Source organism: Alternaria alternata, assembly GCF_001642055.1.
Source record: "Alternaria alternata strain SRC1lrK2f unplaced genomic scaffold CC77scaffold_12, whole genome shotgun sequence".
Taxonomy (NCBI): Eukaryota; Fungi; Ascomycota; class Dothideomycetes; order Pleosporales; family Pleosporaceae; genus Alternaria; species Alternaria alternata.
Genome location: NW_017306201.1, coordinates 714,662 through 737,883, shown reverse-complemented (window position 1 = coordinate 737,883; position 23,222 = coordinate 714,662). Strand labels below are relative to the sequence as shown.

The following is a 23,222-nucleotide window of genomic DNA, read 5'->3' as shown; positions in this document are numbered from 1 at the left end:
GTCAGATTCAGAAGTGAACGAATGTGGCGTCTTTTGATGAAGATTGCCTTTCAACGACAACGCAGCAGTTGCACGTGAAGTGCTCTTCGCAATGAGCAACACCAGCTGAGAATGGGAAGTCGTCTGCGCAGATGTAGCACTCGTATTCGATTGTGTCTTCGGCTAATTGTGACTGGGAAGATGGTACTTTAGCATGAGCTTTCTGATCTTCGGCAACAGAAACTACGATATCTCCTGCCAAGTTTAATCACTAGAGACCTGGAGGTTACAGCTTGAGTATAGACCGGTGGAAGCAAGTGAGTTCCCCGAGAGTTCGCCTGACTGTCGCAGGTCATTGAACTTAGTGGTAAATCAGGGGCGAAGTTATCGCGAAGGTACAGCGGGAATGTTGTGTACCGGTAGTCACGACGGAATTGATCTACATGGAACCGGGTAAAATTGGCCACCAGGCCCCGAAAGTAGGGTCAAGATGTATTATTGGGGACCTGGAGGCTGAAGACTGCCTTTGAGATAGGTGAGGATGGTCGTAGGTATCGATATCGCCGTGGTGAGACGATGTACTTTGTGTGAGGTCTGTTGGAGACGTTGAGCGTAGAACCTCCTGATGGCTGTAGTGTTTCCGAGGGTTGTTGGATACGTTAGGCTTGTGCAGCGTAGGGTCAAGTAATGGAATGCGATGTAGGAGGCAAGCAATGATGACTCGTAGTAGTTGTTGGAATATAAGAGTGATGTATTTACAGATGATGTTGACTATATAGGCAGTCCGCTAGAAGTCTAGCAGGTACTAATAACAACATAAGATGGGTCTTTCTTCAGTAGTTAGGTGTTGATGGCTTGTAGTAGGCAGATACCAATGATATGTAGCAGGCAAGTCGTGATAGCTTGTTCAAGAAAGAGGGGGCTATTAGCATTCTGTACAAAATCTGAATTCAGAATGTAAGTTTGGTCATGGGCACTGGATCTGTGCCACAGTTGTATTGGGCGAGGTCAAGTGTCCCTCCTGTTAGACTGAACTCAACTCAAAGGCAAAACGTATCCTGGGGTATTCTTCGTGCTTTCTCCCAACGTATAGGAAAGCAGTACCAAGCGAGTATTCTGAGTATACCGTGTGACTTCCTCGACATACGAACGTTAGCCAGTAGCATCCCCCTCCGCTTCCCCATCATCATGCCCAGCACCACCTCCCTTACTCTTGTACGCCTTAAACGCAGTACTAACAATATCCCCCGTACCATCCCTCAACCTCCTCACCTCGACAACCCCACTCTTCTTCCTCAGCACAACGCTATAAACCCCCTCATCCACCACAACCCCCTTCAACCACCCCAAAAACTCCGTCGCAAAATTAATACACACATTCCCATCCCAACAATTCGTACCCCTGCGCACCATGCCAGGAAGCTCATGCGTATTGAACGTCTGCAGCCCCCTTAGTATTCCAGCTTTACTCCTGAACCCCACAGTGATCTTGGGTACACCGAGTAAGAAAGACTGAGCCCAGAACTTGAGTAACTTGCGTTCGAATTTGAGAATGTCGCGGTGTTGTTGCTGGCGGGGTGGAGGAAGTTCTTCGCTGGTTTTCAGTTCGACCCATTGGATAGGTTGCTCTGAATCTGATGGTTTCGGTGCGAGGAGGCCGTCTACTTCGCCGCCTAGTATCAGACTATGAGGCCCGAATGATGTGTGTACTATAGAGCAGTGTTGGGCGGCGTTTGATACGACGCCTTTTTGGTGCTGTGCGATTTCCTCGCGAGGCGTGGAAGAGGGTAGAGTGGGTATGAGGGTGAGTTTCTCAAACTTGTAGCCCCAGTATGTCATCATTTCGCGGGATTGCTGGTCTGGGTGTTGGTTGTAGCGAGGCGGAGGACGGGAGCTCTCTGCGGCCCGATCGGCGGCGCGCGAGGGAAAGTCTTCTTCGATGTAGATGGTGCCGTCGTGGAGGGTTGCGAACATGCTGAATTCGGCAAAGTTGTCAAAGGGTGCTGTCATGATCTGGGACGTTGTTAGTAACTCTTCCAGATTCAAGCAGCAGCAAGGTAAGAAAGCTGGATTCGCTTACCTTGCCATGTTGTAGGCCAGTCTACTTCAACATACCTTTGTCATCATGCCTCGCCAGGTCATGAAGTCGGCTTTCACCTCTTCCTTGCCCGTCTTGTCTTCCATAAGCGCCCGAAGCAGACTGTCTAGATGAGGATCTTCCTTGTCCTCATAGTGTTTGAAAGTATCGAAGCCCTCCTTCAGATCTGCGCCCATGGGTGGCGGTATGTAGTAGTTGATGCCCGACTCATCTGGCTGGTATTCGTGGTTGTCGTCGTAGGAGAAGTGGGCGACTTCGCGCGGACGCTTTATCTTGGCTGACGCGCCGTGGAAGCGATTGAGTGGCTGTATGGAAAAGCGATGGATCGGAGTGTCAGCTGCTGGAGCCTCGATCTTGGGGGCCGGCATGTCTGTATTCGTCGCTGTATCCGTCGCGGTAGTTGAAGCTGGAGCTGCTGCTTGAGGAGGCGCGCGGGTTCTGGGTCGTTTGCGAGGCGGTGATCTATCTCCTACATCTCTGGGTGGACTTGGCGAAGGCGAAGGAGGGTCTCGTGAAGCCATGGCTGGTTCTGATTCGGCCGACGCGTTTGTGCGCTGGCAATGTCGCACAAGACGCTCTAAGCTTCGCCGCGGGGGTGTCGCCATGCCAGAACCCCAGCTGTCGCCGCCCCACCGAACGGTACCTGACTAGCTACGGCGCGCCATCCGTGCCATCATTTCACAAACACTACCGACATCAACATCAAATCAACATCGAGTCAACCTCAACCTCGACCTCACTCCACGTCCCGTCCTCCAACACCCCAAACATAATATCCCCTCTACTCCCCAACAACACCCTCTACTTAATACAAAATGGACAACCGCGCAATACGTCTCCCACCAACAACCCGGCGCAACATCTTCGCCTCGCACACCGCCCAAAACCCAGACCAGCGACAACAACCACAACACGCACCCGTACGTCGCCAAAACGGCGCCGCACCCTCGATCCGCCCCGACAGCCGCGAAATAGAAGCCGACATCTTCAGTTCCTCCGCCGACGAAGATTTCGTCGAGCGCGACGCCCTAGGCGAATACATAGTCAAGGCGCCAACGCCCGTGTACCGCGACATGGGCGTCGGCAGCGAAGAGGACGACGAGACTGGTATGTCGGTTCCTGTCGCCGTCTTACTTACTGGCATCTTGTACTTTTGTCTCTTCTTCTGAGTCTCTGGGTGGCATGGTGACACATGTGGTACACGCGATGAGGCGAAAAACAAACGCTGACTTGTGCATTGCGGATAGAGCAGGAGAATCAAGTCATCAATCTCTACGGCAAGACGAATGCGCAGTGGGATATGGAGGCTGTGGAAGAGGAGATTCGGGCTGCGCTGAAGAGTAGCTTGAAGAAGAAGGTTGGCAGTTTGGAGGATGATAGGTGGATGTTTGAGGGGGAGGGGGAGGGGAGGAAGTAGATTCTGTGGTGTCTTGTTGGACGTGGATGAGCGTAATGGAATGACGCATTTAATCGTATGATACCCCTGTATACATAGTTCGTTTCTGGGAATTGAGGCATGACTTTGTGAATACGGTTGGGTATGAGCTCTAATGATATGATCAGGGTGGGCCGCGCATGTCGTCGTGATACTTTTGTGTTGGATTTAACGTTGAAAAGTGATATGTTGCTGTACCTCAGCTGCATGTTATCTGTCTGCATACATGCCAAGGTCACCTTCGTGTGCAGGTATTCGGTATAGATCTCGAGGTGTAACGCGGAACTATAGTGTACTGTATTCGGCGATATCCGTTTCATGCACTGGCGCATCTGGGTAGGTGACTTCTACTTGACGAACATATGAATGTGGCGACTCGCAGTTGCTCAGCGTGGAGACATTGTCTATTTCAAGGAGGTATCATAACAAGCATCCAGCTATCGAGTTTCGGCGACGTAGTACTAACGACGTACCTTCTTTTGTAGGTACTTGATGTACTTTGCGAGATGTATCGCTATGTAACATGGGATTATGCAGCCACACATGTGTTTCTGAACTGGTAAACCTCAACATGTCACTTCCACTTGATGGACACATGGACTTGGATCACTCATAGTCACTCAACACAGCATGTTTGTCAGCTTCCAGGGACCATCATGAGAAATCTATTCGCGGGCTTACGCTCATCGTCGCTGCCGCTCCTACTGAACCCCCAACCTCAGTCCCAATCCAACCACCACCCCAAACTCCTACCGAAAAAAAAACAGACCCAGGGTATCATATCAAAACACATTTATAAACGCCGTTTATCCCCTCCTCACCGCCGCCAGAGCTCAAGCACTGGTATCCATCACTGAAGAAGAATTAGCAAATGACTCAAACCCACAACCAACAACATATGAACTTACAATCCCCCTCGTCCTCCGGCGTATACGCATCTCCGCCATACGCCCTCCCGGCCCAATGCACCGCAGCAATCAAGACGTCCAGCTCCGCGGCCAGCACGTCGAGCTCCGCCTGCTCCTCCGGGAAGATTGTCTCCCCAAACGCCATGTACACCGCCATGCGGTCGTACTGCGCAATGGCCATTTCCTCGAGGCCGCGGAAGAAGAAGTAGAGGACTCGCCTCTCGTGCGAGTCGGAGGCGAGGGGGTACTCGTCAAACTCCCGGAGGGAGTCGGCGCGGAGATCGTTCATGTTGATGGTGAATTCCATCTTGTTGTTGTTGGTGGTGGTGGTATTGGGAGAGGAATTGTAGTAGTATAGTAGTGTAGCAGCAGCTTGAGAAGATTGTGATTATGGAAATGTCTTGCTGGTGCTGGTTTGGTGGTAGGAGCGCGCTGATTTCGACGGTTTATGTTGTGGTGCCAAGACCACCTTTGGCGACGGTCTGGCTTCGCTATTGATGAACCAGCGTATTGGATCGACAGTGACTGCGTTGTACAAGTTTCTTGCGAGTACCCCGTCCTGCTAACCAGGAAGTCCTTCCGCCTAATGTTTGTTGTAGGGTGTCTGAGCGACACATATATCCACGAGGGCGAGGCTCCTACACCACCAGGGATATCCTCAAGACAGCGACGCCTTTCGACGAGCTCATATACAACAAAAGGTATCTGCCAGACCTCTCCAGTGATCCGCCTTCTTCCTGCCATTTCCTTCCTCGTATACGCCCCAAGCCGCTCCGCAAGCGCCCTCGACCGTACACGACGGCACCCAATTAGACTTGAGAAAGGTACAACAGCAACAGACAGAGGCACACAAGTAGGAGGAGACTATATTGAAGAAAGATGAAGAGGTTGTTACGCCTGCACAACAGCCCTCAAGTCGTGGGTGCGTAGCAGTCGAATTGAGCGGTGGAGGGTACGCGGCGTCTATCTTGGCGCTGCTAGCCTTGACAATTCATATTGTATTGCTCCAATTCAAAAGCAGCGCCGAAAGCTTGAGACTGACTGAAGAGAAGCTGCGTAGAGTTGGGTTTATACTTGGGTATAGTAAGGGAGAGATAGGACAACGGATGTCAGAGCGGAGGGTACGACCTGGAAAAGGGAGGCGCAGTAGATATGTATAATGGCGAATTCTTATTTCGCAGAGCAGTCAACCCCTTGAGGCGTACGGTCTGATAATGCTGATTGTGATGTTTCTACCGCGCCATGGTTCAGTCGCTCCGCCTGTTAGACTCAAGGCGCTGAAGGCAGATGGAGGATACAGACAAGTAGACGAACACCTAGCAGGAAAGGTGCGTGAAAGGGGCTGCTGGCTTTTCGAACTGCGCAGTCTCATCTCCGGGGTCATGTTGCTTTGTCGTGCGGTGTATCTGCCTACTTCTGGAGTTCCACAGTCTCAAGCTGAGGGTCGTGATGGTCTCGTCGCGCAAGTCCCTGGACCCTGGAGTTGAGGCCCTGGAGGAGCCATTCGGCAGCCCCAAGACGGACTGTCTGCGTCGCTCATGTAATGACTGTGAGTTGCTTGGTTCGTCTCGTGATGCTCAAGTACAGCCTAGAGGCCTTTGTGCACTTCTATATCACTCAGATCGCCATGAAGGAAGTCGCGAGTGCCTTTAGGTCTTGTTTTCGCGCCGACCTTTGCTGGTGCGCTGTCTGAGAGGTGGCCTTGCCGTGAATGTCCCATACATACTACCGTTCAAACTACATTCCTGGATGACGGGATTTTCCAGAGTTCTCGCACCTGCTATCGCGAGTCGCGACTGCGTGGTCCTGGCCCTTTTGGCAGCCGCGATGCGCTCTCAGCGGCAGATCTCACCACGAGCTGCCGTCTCTGCTGCTGGACTCCTGGTGGCGCTGGAGGTGATCACAACCCCTTCATTCCAGGTGTCCACAAATATTGCCTCAAGCCACGAATCTGTACCTTCGGTTCCTTTGGCGATTCTTGAGCGCCGCGAATAGCGGCGGTCATTATAGAAGACCTGATTTCGGCTGGAGAGCCCCCCTCCGTGTTTGGGATCATTTTTCACCCCAGAAATGCAAATAACCGTATCTGAACTCCCGTGAAGTTGCTTGCGCGCTGGAAGTCGTGATTGTCTACCCAGAAAGCTCAGCGGTATTCCCACGATCTCCGCCTCTGACTATGAAGTTTCTCATTATCTTTGTAATAGTCTTCAACTTCAGCTCTGCAAAGCACTATGCCCATAATTCTGTGAAGCTTGCTTGCGTGCTAGAAGCCCTTCTTGCCTACGTGGCGGGCTCAGCGTCACCGCCGCGGTCTCTTACTTCACACATGGCAGCGGAGTTTCTGAGGTGAGATTATATTTGCTCGGTTTCTCAAGCTTCTGTGTCGCTTTCCTGCGATTGTATCGTCTTCAAGCAGGTTGACACTGAGTTTCCAGCTTTGAGGTTGCTCTTGCGGCACCGCTTCAACGTGCCTTCCCAGAGTGACTTGGATTCCCTAGACGCTCCCACAAGCAGCAGCAACTTCCTCGATGATGTGATGACACGCTGAAGGTCGCGATTAAGAATCGCGCTCTCGCACCGCCTCACGTTATCTCACGCGGTTGCAGCTCACGATGTGCATGTGCCAGACTCATATGCTCTCCACAGTCATTGCAAGATCCATCACCATGCTTCCAACGCGTGTTTGAGTGACTTCTCCACCCTCCAGTCATTGAAGCTTGGAGAATCTTTTGACGTCCAAAGGTCCATATAGCGATCTGATACAGCCACAAGAATTTTACAACAGCTAACAGCACCCCTATCGAGCTGGATTTCGCTGTGATCATCTTACAGCGCCATTATCACACGCTCTCACGTTCCTGCTGCGCCTTCCTTCGGCTTCTACCCGCGGAGACTTCTGCCTGACGCTCCTGCCATGCCGGCACCCTCCGCAGGGCGGTCAGGCGTCTTGGACGACGCTAGAAAGTGGTGAGTGGGGCCTCACGACAGGTGAGAAATAGTTGAAGTATGGGAACTTCAAACCCAGGAGGTGTTTTGCAACTGAGATGCATCCTCAACTCCATTGAAGCCACATATACTTGGCTAACTAAAGTTGTAGAGCTCGACAAGCGCTATCTCGTCGTGCCCAGCTTGGTCTTGTGCGGGTGGTGGTTCGCTGGGTTTTGTGGGATACCCGTATACACTCGTCTTGGTTCGTCCATCAACGTTCGCTCCGAGCTCGTCCATCGCAACCTCCTTTTTGGTACGCATCTCCATATCGTGAGTGATGAGTCCTTTGTCCTGGAATACTGCCGTCGCCCGCAGTAGTGCCAATCACCTGACCTCTGGAGCTGCGGCGCCGATGGGAGTATATAAAGAGCCCACCCCTCGCTCCTTCCACCTCTTTTCTCCCCCATCCACACACCAACACCCTCACCTTGACAGACTCCTTGCTTGAGCTTTGCCAATCTTCCAACTCTTGCACATCCCCTTTACATCTTCACACTTGTCTCATACCAAGACCTTTCAACAACATCTCATCATGTCTCATCACTCCCCTCAATCATCCTCTGCCAATGGCCCCCCCTCTTCACCCTTCGGCGGCACCAACCCTACTGTATATTCGCCAGAGGCTGACCGCAAGCCGCATCATCGTCGTCGGCTCACCGCCATCGCTCCTGGTCAACAAGTTCCCAAGAACTTCCTTCCTCAAGCTCAGATCTACATCGAGGGTGCCTTCGTCGATGAGTTCCTCCAGGGTGATCCCGCCTACGTCTCTCGGTACCATCACGTCCAAGGCGGAGCCGACATTGATCATCTCCAGTTTCTAGTTCAGTCTCAGATGCGACGTGTAAGTTGTCTCTGCCTCCATCCATCATGTAACATACTGACCATCTCTAGTATGCTTGCTTCTTGCATGCTATCCCCTTCAAACATGAGCACTCTTCGACAATGTATGTTCGTTACGACACAGTCTCCGATGCTGCCGAAGGCAAAGATATTCTCCTCCAGGCCGGCCTCTTCGTCAACTACGTCTCGATTGTCGACTTCGCCAATGCCCAGGGCAAGGACACGGGCAAAGTCAAGGAGTGCGAAGGCCAGATCACCTTGTCAGTGTCGATTGAACCAAACCCCGATCATGCCATCTGGGAGTTTACCTCCGAGGACCTCAACAGCGTTACCAAGAACATTGAGACCATCGCCAAGGTCTTTGGTCCGGTTCGCAATGTCGTCCACGTTGACACCCTCAATGACAAGATGCATCTCGTATTCCGGATCGAGTTTGACTCTGTCGATGCTGCCCATCGAGCGATCCAGTCTTTGCGTAAAGACCCGGTCTACGGTCTGAACGCTGATGTAAGTGTTCCATCTCTTCTTTCTTGCATGTAATCATTCTGACTTTCTCGCAGGAGTCCTTCTACTGGACCACTGACGATGTTGGCGGCTGGCTTAGTGAGCGTCTGCTGAGCCCTCCTCGATACCTCCCACGCATCGACAACCAGGGCCAGTTCTTTCCAGGCACTAATACTTCACCCACCCGCCGCTCTTGGTCCAGCCCCTACAACCAGGCGACGCACCGGTCCAGCCACCATCCGCATGATCAGCACAACCGTGTTCGCCGTGAGCGCATTCTCGATGGCAGCGACGTCCGCACTACGGTGATGCTTCGCAACATTCCGAACACGCTCGACTGGGTATGTTTCTTCTTCCATCATCTTCATGAACGCTTGACTAATCTCTCTCGCAGATGGCCCTCAAGAACATCATCGACATCGCCTGCTTCGGCACGTACGACTTCATCTATTTACGGATTGACTTCAAGTCCGGCTGCAACGTGGGCTATGCCTTCATCAACTTCACCGACGCGAACGGCATGCTGATGCTCATCGACCGCATTGAGCGTCGATTCTGGCCGGGTTTCAAGTCTGACAAGGCTGCTGAGATCTCGTATGCGACCATTCAAGGCCGCGAGGCTCTTATTCAGAAGTTCCGGAACTCCTCGGTGATGCAGGAGACCCCGTTCTGTCGCCCTCGTCTCATCATCACCTACGCCGCGGCAGAGCAGATGGATCAGATCCGCCTTACTGGCACTGAGGAGCCCTTTCCTCGTCCTGACAACATCTCGAAGTTGCAGCGCTCGATGGACTCTGCGCGTTCCACTGGTCTTTACCCTCCTCGTGGCTACTCTTCCGGCACCGAATACCGCAACCGCTCGAGCGCTTACGACCGCGGCAGCCCCCGCGACATGATCCAGGCCGCTATGCATTTTGCGCACCAGCACGCTGCTCCTGTCCACTTTGCTGGCTTGACAGAGGATCAGAAGCACGACATTGAGGCCTGGTACCTGAACACCTTCGGCGGCGGTCAGCGTGGTGCTATCGGCTTCGACTTCATCCCGATGACCCATATCACTCAGTACTTTCACGACCATCCAGGTGCTGTCGGCAAGGTCGCTGGTGCTCCTTCTCATCTTAGTCGCATCATGAGCCCTTGGCGCCCGGTTGCTCTCCAGCACTTCTCCACGATGGGCCAGCAAGTTCCTCGCCACCACTTTGGCCGCGCCTGGTAAACTTTGTTCGCTCACTGTCGCGCATCGTTGCAACATCTGTCCCGACCAGACCTTGCACAACGATTACACCATTTCCATCACTTTCTTCAATTTGTTCCCAGATGTTGCCAGACTTGCTCGGTATGGCTTTTGACACACACTATCGAGTGTATGTCTTCTGGGTCGGTTTCGAAGCGATTTGTTCAAGATGTGGATGGTTGACAGTTTGAGACGATCTGACTGGATGATGGATGCCACTGATGAACACTGAATGTACCTAATGTTTGCTTTTCTTCAAATACAATGATCATTGATCGCCATACTTGTTCCTTCTATTGCATCGTGACTTGTTCTTGTTGTCGTTGCTGTTAGCTTGAGGTCGAAGTCGAAGTCCATGCCAGCGCCGCGCTTGTACTGGGTTGGAACGGTTTGCTTGACAATATCGGGGTACTTGGAACCGGAGTTACTGGGAACGTTCGGAAGACCGCTAACGACGGTGATCCCTTGGCCACCAGTGGAATGGATATCGTCAGCCATAGGGAAGGTGCCAGTGAGTTGCTATGCCTTCTAACGACTCCATTACCCCACTGAGTGTCGGTATTGCCAATCGACCTCGTCTTCCTGTCTGCAATCGTTGTTGGTGAGCTACCAGGTACGGTTGCTACCAGATCTCCAGCTTTGATAGCCATGTTGGTGCTGAATGTTGACTTGACAAAAGGGATGATGCTGGTGCTTGGGCTTTTGCGCATCTGCACTCCTTCCCCCAAAGGCCACCGCCAGCTAAAGAAGGAAAGCTGGCGAGGTAGGAATTGTGCGTGTGAACTTTGAGGAGACACCTTGATGTGCGTATAACGTTCCGACCGCGTACAATGGTGTGTATTGCGTTCTGACCGCCTATAATAATGCGGATTAGCATTAGAGCATGCTGGAAGGTACCACGTTCTTCCCGCCGTCGGGAATCTTGATCTTGAGGGTCTTTCGAGCCCTAGTCTTCTCGCCCGTATTGCTCTTCTTGCTTGGAGTCAGCCTGCTACTGAAGCCTACATCGATCTTCTTCGAGAGAGTAGTGGTCGCGTCACGGTAGCGGACGTCACTCCGCGCTTCTGGGTGCTTGGGGGACCGATGCGACCAGGAGTAACTGGGAACCTTGGATAAGTTGACGCCGGCGTGGTCAGGTACATTGATCCCATAGTGCCCGTGAGCTGATCTGAAGTAGGCGTCATCAAGTTGGGGAAACCGGAGGCCATGTTACCGAGTAGTAGAACCAGGAGTTGACCTGGACCCGGCAGTGGCTTCTCCATGGGATGCTTGAGCAGTCCCTTGCCTATGTCGAGAATGTCATACTTGACAAAACCTTCCAACTCATCGTCTTTATGCTGCATCATATCGGTAGCAGTGATGTCGTCAGCCTCCTTGATTCGGCTGCGGAATGACTCTTCCCAATCGTCGCCGTACTTGTCTTTGCCATTGTCGGTTCGACAATGCGTCGTGTATTGCGTTCTGACCACCCAGCAGGTAAAAACAAGTCCCTGTAGTAGGGTCTATTGCGCTCTGGCCGCCCAGACCATAATCATGCATGTCGATTCCAACATCGCCGTAGCATTCTGAGGCTGCCCATAGAAGCTGTCTCCGCAACTCAGCGTTTTATCCGCAGAGATGGAAGTGAACGGAGTCAAGTAGCTGATCAACGTCATAGGCAGGACAACCCAGATGACCACGAGACAAAACGCGAAGAGGTCATGGAAGTGGCCGGTGGCTAGATGAGTTGGTAGCGGAAAGGCTTCCTGGAGGCCTTGCTGCGAGAAGGAAGATGAATCCAACGGGTGAATACCGGACGAGGCTTAGCATAGAAGCAAGCGTTCTTGCCAAGTTGAACGGAGTGCTCGTGGAAGTACTGGGTGATATGGGTCATGGGAATAGCTCCCGATACAGCAGGAGGCTTGCTGTACCAGACGGTGCCTCTTCGCCCTGCATTCCAATGGATCATTTCCTTGTTAAAATGCAGACGAACCTCAGAACCAACATCACCCACATTGTCGACTTCACGTATCACGACAAAGAGGTTCTGTAGGTTCCGAGGTTCGTGAAGGCTGATCTTTGCGCGGATACTGCATAGCTCGATGTGCAGCATCGACCGAGTCGAACTCGATGCGGAATACGAGGTGCATCTTGTCGTTGGATGACACCAACATAAAGGTATACGCTCAGTCTCTTGTATTTGAGAGAGCGTTGTGATATCGTACACGGAATCGTAAGCTGAGCCAAGAGTGCTCAGACAAACCAGGAGGGTGTATGGGCTCTGCGTACGTCGTCGTAGGCCGTATCGACGGCATTTTAGGCGTCATCCCAAGCCGCACCGGCGTGGCGGAGCATTCGGATGGGCAAGCTGAGCAGTGGCAGCTTGATCAGCCTCGGACGAAACAAGAAAATCCTCATGTGAGTCGTTACTGACGAAGTCATACTCAGCATGGTCGTTGACATCCTCCTCGTAGTTATGTGCCTCCATCTTCTTGATATACTTGTCAAAGTCGAAGTCCATGCCGGCAGAGTGCGTATCCTGCACGACTGAGGAGCTCCGAAACCAACAGTGTGATTTGGCCTTCGAACTCCTGACTCTGCCAGTGTCCTTCCCCTGGACAGTGGTGAAGTTGGCAAGGGAAAGTTCAGCTTTGTGCTGCCAGTATTGGTCCTTATCACCTTAAACACCCTGCATTTTTGGTTGTTGTTCTTGATGATAGCTCCCTGGCCAAGAAACTGGCCGAATGATGAGACATTTTGAGATGTTGTGAAAGACTCGCGTGCTAGAACAAGTGCCCTTACGAAATCTTGACCGGCAAAGGACATCTGGGACTGAACCAGAAACTGGAGATGATCAATGTCGGTTCCGCCCTGACATGACCGTGTTGATATATCCATATTGAATCTTACGGTATCTGTGTTCTGCTTACTGGTTCTAGCCCCAACAGTTCGTAGGTTCCGTTGTTGACGTTGTGGAAAGGTCGTGTGAACAGGGTAGGTGGCGTAGATATTGTCTAAGAGATTGACTGACATACCACACACCCCTGGTTAGCACCGACAATATGGCAAGACATGCAGAAATGCCTATGAAGCCGTGCGAATCTTCAGCAAGACTTCTTTTGACTGTAGTGGCTGCAAGTTGGTGCGATGCAGTAAGGCTTGAGGCTTGTTGTGCAGTAAACGACCGCTTCCTTCCCTTCTCAGCTACTGGGCAACACCAACAAACCCAAAGGATAGCCCGAAAGCTACACTGACGTCTTGCAGCGGACTCTCAACTGATTAAATGCCGCTGTATCGGTTTGGCAGAGCAGAATGTCACTCAAAAGCCGATTTGAAGTGAGGCGGGAAGAGATGAAGCGTAAAAAGCGAGCTCTGAAGCAGGCTGACTCTTTACACCTCTATGACATGATGATCCATATTTCGTGACACTGCATCGTGTTGTGGAGGAAGGAGCTGCCAGGCCTCCTGACCCTTGTGAAGGCCTATCTCAGGGGCTTCAGGCTTAGAGCACGCAACACCGTGTATGTAGAATGAACACCTACAGCTTTGATGCTACGTCCCTTATCAAAGTCTAAGAGATCACCATCCAAGAGACTTTCGGCGTCTAAATGGCTCTGATATCGCAGATCGTGTGTTCTCGTTGTTGAACTTGTAGCTAACTTGATGTTTTACAAGCCTCCCTCTCCATTCCCAATCGTGGCAGTTGTATGCTGTGCCCCGATTTATGGGCAATGGATTGACCTCCTCAGGAGTGACTGTATAGCTCCTGGGGATTCCATTTTTTTTGCGTGCACCATGCTGATCTCTCTCGTTGGCGGATACTGCGAGGACGCAGAATCTCGGAGTGGTGCGCACGGGCCATAGCAGCGTATCATGAAGTCCGTTATGGTGTAGCAGCTGGCTTCCACGACTTCACCAGCGACAACAGCATCACACACGATCCTACTTGTTGCCAAATACCACAAGCACACAAACACTTCTACAAGACACCACTCGGCCACCAGAAGCCAACAAGATGACGCCCTGCGAGAAGCGGGTCTGCTGCGAGATCACCGAGGCCTACAAACCTTGGGTCAAGGACGGCGGCGTGAAGTGGCTGTTCCGCGACGCCTACACACGCGTGGGAGGTCGCTGGGCCATCTGGTCCAAGAAGGACATGGACGCCATCAAGTGTAGTCGCATGAGAGCTGTTGAGGCAGCTCGGAAGGGCACAAGGTACGTTCCGACTTCGAAGAGCGTCATCAACAGCACCCCACGAGGCTACAGCTATCCTGTGGCTAGCTGATTTTCAGCCAGTGATCCTACGAAGACTTTCGCGCTTCTCTATTGTTGAGAGCGGTGTCGTATGTTTGCTGCGCAAAACGGGCTAACAGATTACGCAGGAACACCACCGACTCCTCCGAAGACCGCCGCGAACTTCAACAGAAGTTCCAGCAGATTGGCGTACCACCAGCAGCATATTTCGCATAGAGGATCAGCTCGGCGGGCGGCGAAGCGGGGAGCAGGAAAGAACCCAGACGAGGCCAACGGGGCAAACGGCGACGCCATGGACATCGACGGCAGCGCAGCAGAGCAGGCCACGCTGAAAATGGAAACATGAAGAAGCGCAGTACTTTCTCTCTTGCTGTGATGACTATACTGACACAGCAAGCAATCGCGTACACAGGACTCATCCGCCGGCCGGGTGTGACCATCGACAGCGAATATTTCGGTCTTCGAAGACCTATTACGGTCCACACGACGGACGAGCCGTGGCTGTCAACGAGACGATTTCGTACGACGACACGGAGCTGATCGGCTTAGCTCTTTCGATGATGGTTGCGACCAGCGCAGCGGTCTGCGGCGTCATCATGGAGCACACCACCGCTTCATCCGCCACGAAGGCCGGTAGTGCGAGCATCCTGTACGGCGATAAGACTTGAGCGATAACCGAAGAAGACGGATGGTCGGTTGATGTGGTTGCAAGAAGGAGGGTGGTATCCGGCTTCGTCGGCAGCGTCGTCTGATGTTCAGACTGACGAAGATGGCGCACACTAGCCAGTACCGAGCCCCTGAGTCAAATCAGGTACGCTATTGAGCGCCATGCTTAGCTGCAGACGCCTCGCGCCGCAGATCATAACATGGCGGATGCTATGCATGGTAACGAGTTTCTGGCAAGCGTCTTGACCCTTATCCTCCGGAAACAACTCCTAGTCGAACGGCATCTGCGTCGGGCAGGGTCGAGTAGACTTGAAGCTACCATAAGCTGCAGGAATGGTGCCGCCGGGCTCAAGGGGTGCGCGCAAGTCCGCGTGTGGACGTCTAGACACCCTGTTGAGTGAGCAATGTCCAGCGTGGCGGTTTGACAGCCTCAACCCAGCTCTGAGTTCGGGCTCGTGCACAAGGATCGTATACGCACTTTCTGGAAGTCGCCCAGAAAGACATGGCGTGTGCCCGCGCCAGCGCTCTCGGGAACTGACTGAACCCAACTGATCGAAGCCAACGTAGACGACTAGTGCGTACGTCTGCCCATTCTGCTTGGAACGCGCGAAGGCGGGTACGGCAACGTCCGGATGTCACAAATTGCAGCCTGGTGTTGCAACGCATGCAGATTTTACTATTCTCGAAGATATCCAGATCGGAGTTGAGACACTCTTGGTGTTGTCAACTGGAAGACTGTGCACTGCTGTTGAGAAGGAACAATCTTCAGCCACTAAAATGATGACGGCTTGTGAAGACATCCGTCTTTGACTGGCCTCAATGCCATCACGAAGTGCGACTAGTAGGAAACATGCTATGAGGATACCTTTTCCAGCATGGATGCCGGATTCAAAGCTGCGCATTGAATGTTTCTGCATCGCTCATGACGCTCGCCGAGCTTGGAGCTTCAGTGCCGTACCGAACGCACATCTTGTTATCGAGCCGAAGACGAAAACGACAGTGAGAATATCAAAGAAGATGTCTACCGCTGAGGGCGAAAGCGCTGCTTTGCAAGTGGGCCGGAAAGCACCGTAGCCGACTTGAACCAGAGCAGATGTCTTTCGTGTTTGCTAACTCCCAGCGATGATTCCTTGTAACAGTGCAAAGGTTGACATTAGCCATGACGTCTCAGAACAATGATGCTACTGATGGCCTGACTAACACCATGCTCTTTTAGTTCATCTTCAGTCGCTCATTGCTGTGAGGTTTGCGTCTATGCTACGGTAGCACCGGCATGACAGCGCGCCCTGCAGCTCAACGTCGTCAACTTCCTGGGGACCAACGCAGCTTTTAGACGACAACGGTCGTTATTCTCAAGGCGCCATGGCTCTCGAAAGTCTGATGCTCTATGGTAGTCTTTACGGAATTACTGGGATATCCGTCGAGCTCGATGTCATGGGCCGAAGTCACTCATAACCCGAGCATCAAAAGCACCAGGCGAGTGTTGCGAGGTCGGAGATGGGTCCCTACAGGATCCGCATATTTCGTTAATTCGACGCGCCAACGTAGTACCCTAGAACCATTATGATGCTGGTGCAAGATTGCAAGAGTAATCCGCAGAAGGCTCCTATGGTTCATGGCGAAGCACGAGGAACCTGCGAGAGCAGCGTGAACCCAAAGCAACTTTGAGTATGTCCGGTAATGTATGCTGCGGCTTTGGAGGCAAATCCCTGGGAAACGACAGTGGAGTAGTCGCACATCGAGCAGGTGTCAGATCTCGATACATCTGTAAAGATGCTGCCACCATCAATAACGTCAGGCGTTCAGGTGACCCATGTCTGCTGTTGTGCCTCTCTCTAGCAGGATGTCACATGCTTTGTGCACGCGATATTGCTGTGCATATCCCCTTGTCTCTCACCATTTGAGACATCGCAATAGAAGTGTGTCATCGACGTACAGGCGATTTGTCATGGGACACGCTGCAGACGGTTCATACAGTCGTGGGTCAATACGCATCCGCAAAGGTTCGACCGCTTCGCAATGTTGTACGTCCGGGGTATACATCCGCGGGGTTGAGGACAGATATCCGAGATCGAGGTATCTGATTATACTCGTCGCTTCGAGGCATTGTATGCAGCAAGGATTGTTTGCTTCGACATCGGGTGCTTGCTGGCCCCGGAGTTTTGGGTAGTACGACGGCGACGGAGAGGATTCCTGCATGGATCAAGGAGACAAGGCGCTGCTGTGTAGAGCCAATGCTTTTCAAACATGGTCATCCAATGTTGCTTACCGTGGTGGTGGTTGTTGCTTGTCTTTGGGGCGGCGGAAGTCCGCTTCAGCAGGTCGCCAAAACTACCCACTTTAGACACGGCGCTGACATGGGCAACGGCAGCGGCCTTCATGCAGCTTCCTCGGTTTGATTTCAGGCGTGTTTGGAGAGACACGTTCGCCAGGTTCGTCGTCGCCGTGCATGGCATGGCAGGGTGACCATTGCCTCCCGAAAAGCCCCTAGGTTGCCAGCGAAGCAGCCGCGGACCGCGCCAGGCACAGGGCAGCTGGGTGATTGCAGCCCTCCGTCCAAAGCCTTGTTTGTGTAGGTGTGTCGATCTTCGAAGCTCTCGTCGTTATGATTGAGGCGTTACGATATCAATGCTTCGGGGGTGTGCCTCGATGCGCCGGTGAAGCCTCCTCAGTTAAGGCTGATGAGGATGTCGTAAAACGTACGCGGTTTATCGAAGTAAGCCCAAGCAACAGGGCAGTGCTCTTCATCGGTCCTGTTGTGGGTGATGTGGGTTAGAGGGGTCAAAAGTTGGGCTTGTCGCGCGTCTGTGTCCATGCGCTGGCTGGCGAAGATGTCGCAGGCCGAGTCAATCAAAAGGGCCTCTATACCATCGACAGCTTGCTCTGGACTTGCTGAGGAAGCTGGAAAGCTTGCGAGAAGACTTCTCATTGCCTGTGTTGTGGTTGTGGGTTGTTAGCAAAGACAAAGCTTGCGTCGGGAGTCCGCCTCGAGCCGCCAGCAAAGCTACAGTCGATCACGACCATGGCAGAGACCTTGCGGCGGACGAAGCTCTTCTAGAGATCATCAGATTCACGGTGATTCTGCCACTACCTTTGCGATGGTCCGAAGGTGGTGGTGTTGAAGCGGCGCGGGTACTTGCTTGGGAGAATTGAATCCCAGAAGCGCGCACCATGAGGCACCGCGCCTGACGAAGCTTCATCACCTCATCCTCTTGTTCACATGAGCTCGCTCCACTAGCTGCGTGAGTCTGAATGAGCGAGGGGTTGTGTTGAGTGTCATCGCGTTGGTGGTGTGGTTGAGGCAGTGTTGTTGAAGGAGGCTCGAAGCTTACCCACAAAGAATCTCAATATCGGAGCGCAAGACAAGGGGTCTGGACAGCTACCAGCCTCCCAGAATCGCGCTTGCAGCCACATGCAGTAAGCTCAACGGTGCAGAGGATATCGTTACAAGACTGCACGACATAGATCATTGAAGACAGGTCACATAACGACTATCGAGGTCTTCGAGGGTGATGTGACTATAGTGGGACTCGGCAAAGCCCTCGAATGTTTCTGTATGACCCTATCTACCTTTACCACACAGCTCGACGTTGTTTGTCCACTCCACGGCGCAACGTGTCAGATACAGATACACGACGGAATACTTCGCATGAAGACCTCAGCTTCCCCTATAATGGAAGACCTAGCTGAAGAGCTGTACTACTCTAGAAAGTGTCATCCGCATCCCCCACCAAGCCGCGTCCCTAGACTCCCCCTCCCGTAGGCTCGTAGCTTCCGACTCCGTTGTACAGGAGGACTCAAAGGTTTCGATATTACCTCAGACAACTCAAAATCGCTGCCCATAGCGAGACTCTCACCACTCAGGAGGAAAGGTGGGTAGTACCGTTGTCCTCGCGGCTAGAACATCTACCTCTCTCTAGGGCTTGACGAATGCTCAATGATGGCCGAAGAAGCATAAATAGCAACAGGGAGATCTCCAGACGTCCATCATCTATTCTATACCTCAAGCTCAGCGTTTGATCAACTACAGCGCACGTGTGCGTTACCTAGATTAAGCCAGGACTTGTCCCGTTGGTCGTCTTGTCACTTGACATCGCGCTCAGGAACATCGCGCCGAATTTCCAAGACCTCTCTCCTTGATACGCCGCAAAGACCCTTCGCTCCCTTTCATGTGCAAAACAACCTCACTTCTTTTCGTCTTCACCGTCACTTTTTCGTCTTACGGTCATCAGAAAAACTAGTTGTCCCAAGTCCGCGCGTAAAAATTTTCTCCAAGGTTCCCTTCCACGAAAGCATGCACATAGCCTCTACCGCGACAATCAAACACTACAATTATAACGTCATATTATATCCGAACCCCAGTTTGGGCACTTTCGCGCATAGTTGCTTGTATTGAACTTGTAATATTATCCTTCGTGGATACGACATTCAGTTCAACGCACGCACACACCCCATATCCGCGGACCTATACAGAACACGGCAGCGTACATCCGCCCCAAACCAACAACACACCAATTCCAAGACAGCAGCGCCTGTGTTTCTTCACGCTCTCAAAAATCCGCCTTACCCAGCAAATTTGCATTCCGTAAAATATCTCCCTGTCTACCCCAAAAATGGCAACAGCAACGTCCACCCTCCCACATCACCCACCCAACCCGTCAATCATGGCCTCATCTACCACTACTCCCACTCCGGTCATTACAGCAACAGTCTTGATGAAAGCATCTCCCCATGACATAGCCCAGCTGCACGACATCCACACCCTGCTCAACAACATCTTCGCGCGCAACCGAAACCAGCACCAACGCAGCACATGGTGGAAAAGTCTCCACGGATTCCGCAAGCAAATCACCCTCCTACTCCAAGACCTTCTGCACGGCCCCAAAAAAGAGCGCGAAGGCAAAATCGAAGCGCGTTTGAGGTTTTGGGATCGCGGAGCTGTGCATACGTGGTACTAGTATGTTTACCATTCTTATCCTTCCAAACCTGTTCTGATTCCGCTTGGAAGATGCATTGAGTTTAATGGATGCTAATTATTTCATAGTCAGTTTAGCCAACTAGTTGCCGTAGGACCGTTCGCCGTGCTTGGCCTCGTTATGATGGCGAGTGTAGCTCGCGTATGCAGAATTACCGGTATAACGGCTGTTTACGAGGAAATCGCTTCGAGCGATGTCAAAGGCGTTTTGAGCGCGAGTGATGAACTAGCCTTGGCGGATGAATTTAGTGGGGCATTGGACGAAGGGGAGGAGTGGGATGAGGGTGTTGTTGTTGCAAGGGAAGAAGAGGATGACGACGAGTAGATGGTTTGAGTCTCGTGTTTGAGTTCATGCATGTATATATACTATCAGCGACAGATATGGGACGATACCTGATGGCCAGGCCTGGCTGTCTTCACGGCGTTTGGAGAGTTTGTATCAAGTCATAGAATGTATTCGATGCTTTTCGCCTCACGTATTCCGTCGCTCTTCTTGCTGGTAAACCTTATGTGGATATATGCAACTCTCACTCTACCGAATACCGAACCTAGAACCTATAGTACCGAAGCGCTCCCTACCGGTGGTTACCGTTGGGCTCTGTGCTGCGATCTGTGCCCCCTCCTGTACCTTCTCAAGTAGGACGGCGCCCTTGATTTGGTCAACCTTACTGTACTTCTTGTTCCTTTGTGCGATGTCGTAGAACTCCAATTCGTTATCCGTGCCCATCAATGCTACAGTCTGTGTCAACTCGTCCAAATTCTCCATCAAGATAGGGTTGTTGAGCGAGCTGACAAATTCGCTCAGGAAGGTGGTATCAGCAGCTAAGGTGGCGACAGCAGCAGGGGAGATGCGCTTGATGTTATCGGCGAGGGGGAGGTCGAGGATGGCGGTGGAAGCATGTGACAATGCATCAAAGTAGATGAATTCCTTAATCTCTGTCGGCAGGGCTAGAAGCACCGAAGACATTATGTTGGAGAGATACCTAGTCAGCTCCAACATGTATGTCGAAGGTTCAGTCTGCGGTTTGGTAGCCATCCAATCGTACTCTGCTGTTTCGATCAAGTCGTCAATCTTGCTATTCACGAGCTCGAAGACGCGGTTTGAGGCGGTGTTCTTGGCTTTCGCGAAACGTTCCGTTGCCGCAAGGACGATAGGGCCTGTCGCTGATGGTGAAGAGCGCGCTTCGAAGAGCAGATCTTGTAGCTCCACACAAGCATTCTCGAAGTGTTCCAGATTAGTCAAGATTTGGACAATCTGTCCTGGATATTGACTGGCGAGCTTTTCTATGAGACTACCACAGACTTTCTCGCACAGTAGCTCATCCAGACTCATCCTCAACGTCTCATCAATGATACTACTCTTCTGGAAGTAGTCGTCGCTGAACAGGTAGATTTGATTCAAGAAATTCCGAATATCGATGCAACATAGCGGGTACATCTGAGAGAATGGTAGAACACATGGGAATGTGAGTGGTTCGTTGGAGGCCGGAGGGTTGTACCAGGATACTGAGACAACCTTATCATACTCTTCGCTCGAGTTGATCGGCATAGGCATGTAGTCGTCGGTGTGTACAATCTCGAGAAAGTCCTCGCTGAAGCGGTGTTTCAGGAGGGTGGAGTATTTGGAGAAGAGCGTTAAGAGAAGGTCGTTCATTGCAGATACGGAGTAGCCCCATTTCTGCGAATGTGGTTAGCACACGCAATGCAGTGATGATGTCGGGACGTCACGAACCTCCATTGTCAGCATAAAAAGCGCAATACGGCCCTTGATCTTTAGGAGCAGCTCGTCGTTCTCGACGGTGTGGAGTTGGCTAGTGATGAGATTGATGGCGCTTTGACACATTGAGTCCCATAATTCGTCGACCTGTACACGCGTTAGCGATGCTTTACGCAAGTGAGCAAGTTTTTCGTACATCAGCTTGTGACCGCAGGTTGAGAGTCTTCGACATAGTAGCCTTCTCGATGATCGCATAACCAGCGATGCTCTCTAACAAGCTGCTCAAGTCGCCGCACTCCTCATCCAGCAAGTTGAGCTTGTTCGGTATGATAAGGTCTTTCTGAGTTCTTCGATCCGAGGCGTACTCTAATCTGAATTGATCGCTCTTACCGAGCGTCTCATTGATGTGCATCGCCTCAAATAACGGCGAGAAGTCTGTCTCATTTCCAGCTTCCTCATTGTTTAGCACGTCGAACTCGTCTGTCTCATCGGCTACAAGTTCGATTGCTGAGTTCAGTTTGAACTTCGAGAAGCGTTGGTCGGCCTCGGCGCGCTCTTGGTTGCGCGTCCTCCGTACATCGGTGTAGTAGAACGAGACCTCTCCCAAGAATTGCGCCGACTCGCGAATGCGGTAGAGCCATGTACTCAAATCGTTCTTGACTGCTTCTCTGATCTGTTCTTGGGTTTGCGGTATAGATTTTTCGATCAAATTGGCGATCTTGAAGCGATTGATCTCCTTCAAATGGATCGTCTGCAGCTCGTCTAGTGCTCGTAATGCCGCATAGTAGTTCTTTTCCCTCAGCATATCTTGGACCGCATTGGCGATTCGCAGTACGTTTAAACACGCGTTCAGGGCTTGAGATGCTTCATCGATGTTTTGACGCACGCCTCGCGAATCAACGAGAGCTTTTTTCTGCTCCGCCAGCTTCTCAATGCTTTCTTGGATCGACTCGTTGAGCTGCAGGATCTCGCCACTCATCTGCACAGTCTGGTCTCGTATTCTAAGTAGTGAGTCGACTGAACTGACGAAATCTTGATGATTCGCATTGCATATCCGCTCAATCTCGCTTTCGCGATCGTTGGCATAGCGGTCAAATGTGATTTGTAGCTGGTTTGAGTAGCGTGGGTCCTTCATGATGGGGATCAGCTGGTCGATGTAATCTGATCCCACGGATGATTGGGAGATCTATTTCCGTCAGAACTTATAGCACATACACATGTATATTGGGGTCATCTACTTGTTTGATGGCCATCCACAAGTCATCATCAGGGTCCAAGGCTGAAGGCATGATGGCGGTTGCCTGGTACGAGATGTCGCGTCCGATCGCAAAACACGTCAAGTATCGAACGAAGATCAGGTCACAATGGTCGTAGCTATGTCTAGTTCTGTTCTGATGTTGTGGTTGATGTTGCTCGTCGTCGTCGCATATGAAACGCGTACCTGGCAAGTCGGTGGAAATAACGCTAATACGGAAGTAACTTAGCTGACTTGGCGCAGCTCATAAGACCCACTTTCCCTTGTGAGGTTCAAATGTTTGAGATTGAAGCGCGATGATCAAACAGCTACAATGAATTGAAAAAGGATCATGGTTGTATGTGTATCTGCTGTGATCCAGTTGCCTTTAGCTTCAACTTCGACGTACCG

General features: G+C 51.9%; 8 protein-coding genes across 8 annotated transcripts; 4 read left to right on the top strand and 4 right to left on the bottom strand.

The window, feature by feature from the left end:
* Positions 1 to 940: 940 nt before the first annotated feature.
* On the bottom strand, positions 941 to 2,655 carry CC77DRAFT_1021225 (RAI1-domain-containing protein). Its single transcript, XM_018525222.1, has 2 exons — positions 2,095 to 2,655; positions 941 to 1,992 (listed from the first exon to the last, which is right to left on the bottom strand). The coding sequence occupies exons 1-2, from the start codon at positions 2,443 to 2,445 to the stop codon at positions 1,132 to 1,134; spliced, it is 1,212 nt and encodes a 403-aa protein (XP_018385295.1). The 5' UTR covers positions 2,446 to 2,655; the 3' UTR covers positions 941 to 1,131.
* Positions 2,656 to 2,793: 138 nt separating this feature from the next.
* CC77DRAFT_1021223 (hypothetical protein) lies at positions 2,794 to 3,705 on the top strand. The gene is made up of 2 exons (XM_018525221.1): positions 2,794 to 3,184; positions 3,325 to 3,705. Exons 1-2 carry the CDS (start codon positions 2,893 to 2,895, stop codon positions 3,492 to 3,494), a joined length of 462 nt encoding a protein of 153 aa, XP_018385294.1. The 5' UTR covers positions 2,794 to 2,892; the 3' UTR covers positions 3,495 to 3,705.
* Positions 3,706 to 7,493: 3,788 nt separating this feature from the next.
* CC77DRAFT_143913 (hypothetical protein) lies at positions 7,494 to 10,142 on the top strand. The gene is made up of 5 exons (XM_018530259.1): positions 7,494 to 7,675; positions 7,876 to 8,249; positions 8,300 to 8,755; positions 8,809 to 9,093; positions 9,147 to 10,142. The coding sequence occupies exons 2-5, from the start codon at positions 7,941 to 7,943 to the stop codon at positions 9,966 to 9,968; spliced, it is 1,872 nt and encodes a 623-aa protein (XP_018385293.1). The 5' UTR covers positions 7,494 to 7,675; positions 7,876 to 7,940; the 3' UTR covers positions 9,969 to 10,142.
* A 99-nt stretch (positions 10,143 to 10,241) lies between these two features.
* CC77DRAFT_1062205 (hypothetical protein) lies at positions 10,242 to 10,636 on the bottom strand (the record flags this gene model as incomplete). The annotated part of the gene is made up of 2 exons (XM_018528501.1): positions 10,242 to 10,450; positions 10,531 to 10,636. The coding sequence occupies 2 exons, from the start codon at positions 10,634 to 10,636 to the stop codon at positions 10,242 to 10,244; spliced, it is 315 nt and encodes a 104-aa protein (XP_018385292.1).
* Positions 10,637 to 10,987: 351 nt separating this feature from the next.
* On the bottom strand, positions 10,988 to 12,486 carry CC77DRAFT_1062204 (hypothetical protein; the record flags this gene model as incomplete). The annotated part of the gene is made up of 2 exons (XM_018528500.1): positions 10,988 to 11,476; positions 12,400 to 12,486. The coding sequence occupies 2 exons, from the start codon at positions 12,484 to 12,486 to the stop codon at positions 10,988 to 10,990; spliced, it is 576 nt and encodes a 191-aa protein (XP_018385291.1).
* A 1,494-nt stretch (positions 12,487 to 13,980) lies between these two features.
* CC77DRAFT_1009566 (hypothetical protein) lies at positions 13,981 to 14,887 on the top strand (the record flags this gene model as incomplete). Its single annotated transcript, XM_018523605.1, has 2 exons — positions 13,981 to 14,180; positions 14,632 to 14,887. 2 exons carry the CDS (start codon positions 13,981 to 13,983, stop codon positions 14,885 to 14,887), a joined length of 456 nt encoding a protein of 151 aa, XP_018385290.1.
* A 4,186-nt stretch (positions 14,888 to 19,073) lies between these two features.
* CC77DRAFT_143778 (hypothetical protein) lies at positions 19,074 to 20,289 on the top strand. Its single transcript, XM_018530257.1, has 2 exons — positions 19,074 to 19,842; positions 19,930 to 20,289. The coding sequence occupies exons 1-2, from the start codon at positions 19,499 to 19,501 to the stop codon at positions 20,183 to 20,185; spliced, it is 600 nt and encodes a 199-aa protein (XP_018385289.1). The 5' UTR covers positions 19,074 to 19,498; the 3' UTR covers positions 20,186 to 20,289.
* Positions 20,290 to 20,392: 103 nt separating this feature from the next.
* On the bottom strand, positions 20,393 to 22,866 carry CC77DRAFT_937031 (exocyst complex subunit Sec15-like protein; the record flags this gene model as incomplete). The annotated part of the gene is made up of 4 exons (XM_018534528.1): positions 20,393 to 21,538; positions 21,593 to 21,724; positions 21,774 to 22,763; positions 22,816 to 22,866. The coding sequence occupies 4 exons, from the start codon at positions 22,864 to 22,866 to the stop codon at positions 20,393 to 20,395; spliced, it is 2,319 nt and encodes a 772-aa protein (XP_018385288.1).
* Positions 22,867 to 23,222: the final 356 nt, after the last annotated feature.

Coding starts and splice junctions, on each gene's coding strand:
- CC77DRAFT_1021225 (XM_018525222.1), bottom strand. CDS start 2,445: ATGCCGGCCCCCAAGATCGAGGCTCCAGCAGCTGACACTCCGATCCAT. Junction 1,993..2,094: donor GGCGAGGCATGATGACAAAG/GTATGTTGAAGT, acceptor ACAACGTCCCAG/ATCATGACAGCACCCTTTGA.
- CC77DRAFT_1021223 (XM_018525221.1), top strand. CDS start 2,893: ATGGACAACCGCGCAATACGTCTCCCACCAACAACCCGGCGCAACATC. Junction 3,185..3,324: donor CGAAGAGGACGACGAGACTG/GTATGTCGGTTC, acceptor CATTGCGGATAG/AGCAGGAGAATCAAGTCATC.
- CC77DRAFT_143913 (XM_018530259.1), top strand. CDS start 7,941: ATGTCTCATCACTCCCCTCAATCATCCTCTGCCAATGGCCCCCCCTCT. Junction 8,250..8,299: donor TTCAGTCTCAGATGCGACGT/GTAAGTTGTCTC, acceptor GACCATCTCTAG/TATGCTTGCTTCTTGCATGC. Junction 8,756..8,808: donor TCTACGGTCTGAACGCTGAT/GTAAGTGTTCCA, acceptor ACTTTCTCGCAG/GAGTCCTTCTACTGGACCAC.
- CC77DRAFT_143778 (XM_018530257.1), top strand. CDS start 19,499: ATGGCAACAGCAACGTCCACCCTCCCACATCACCCACCCAACCCGTCA. Junction 19,843..19,929: donor GCTGTGCATACGTGGTACTA/GTATGTTTACCA, acceptor ATTATTTCATAG/TCAGTTTAGCCAACTAGTTG.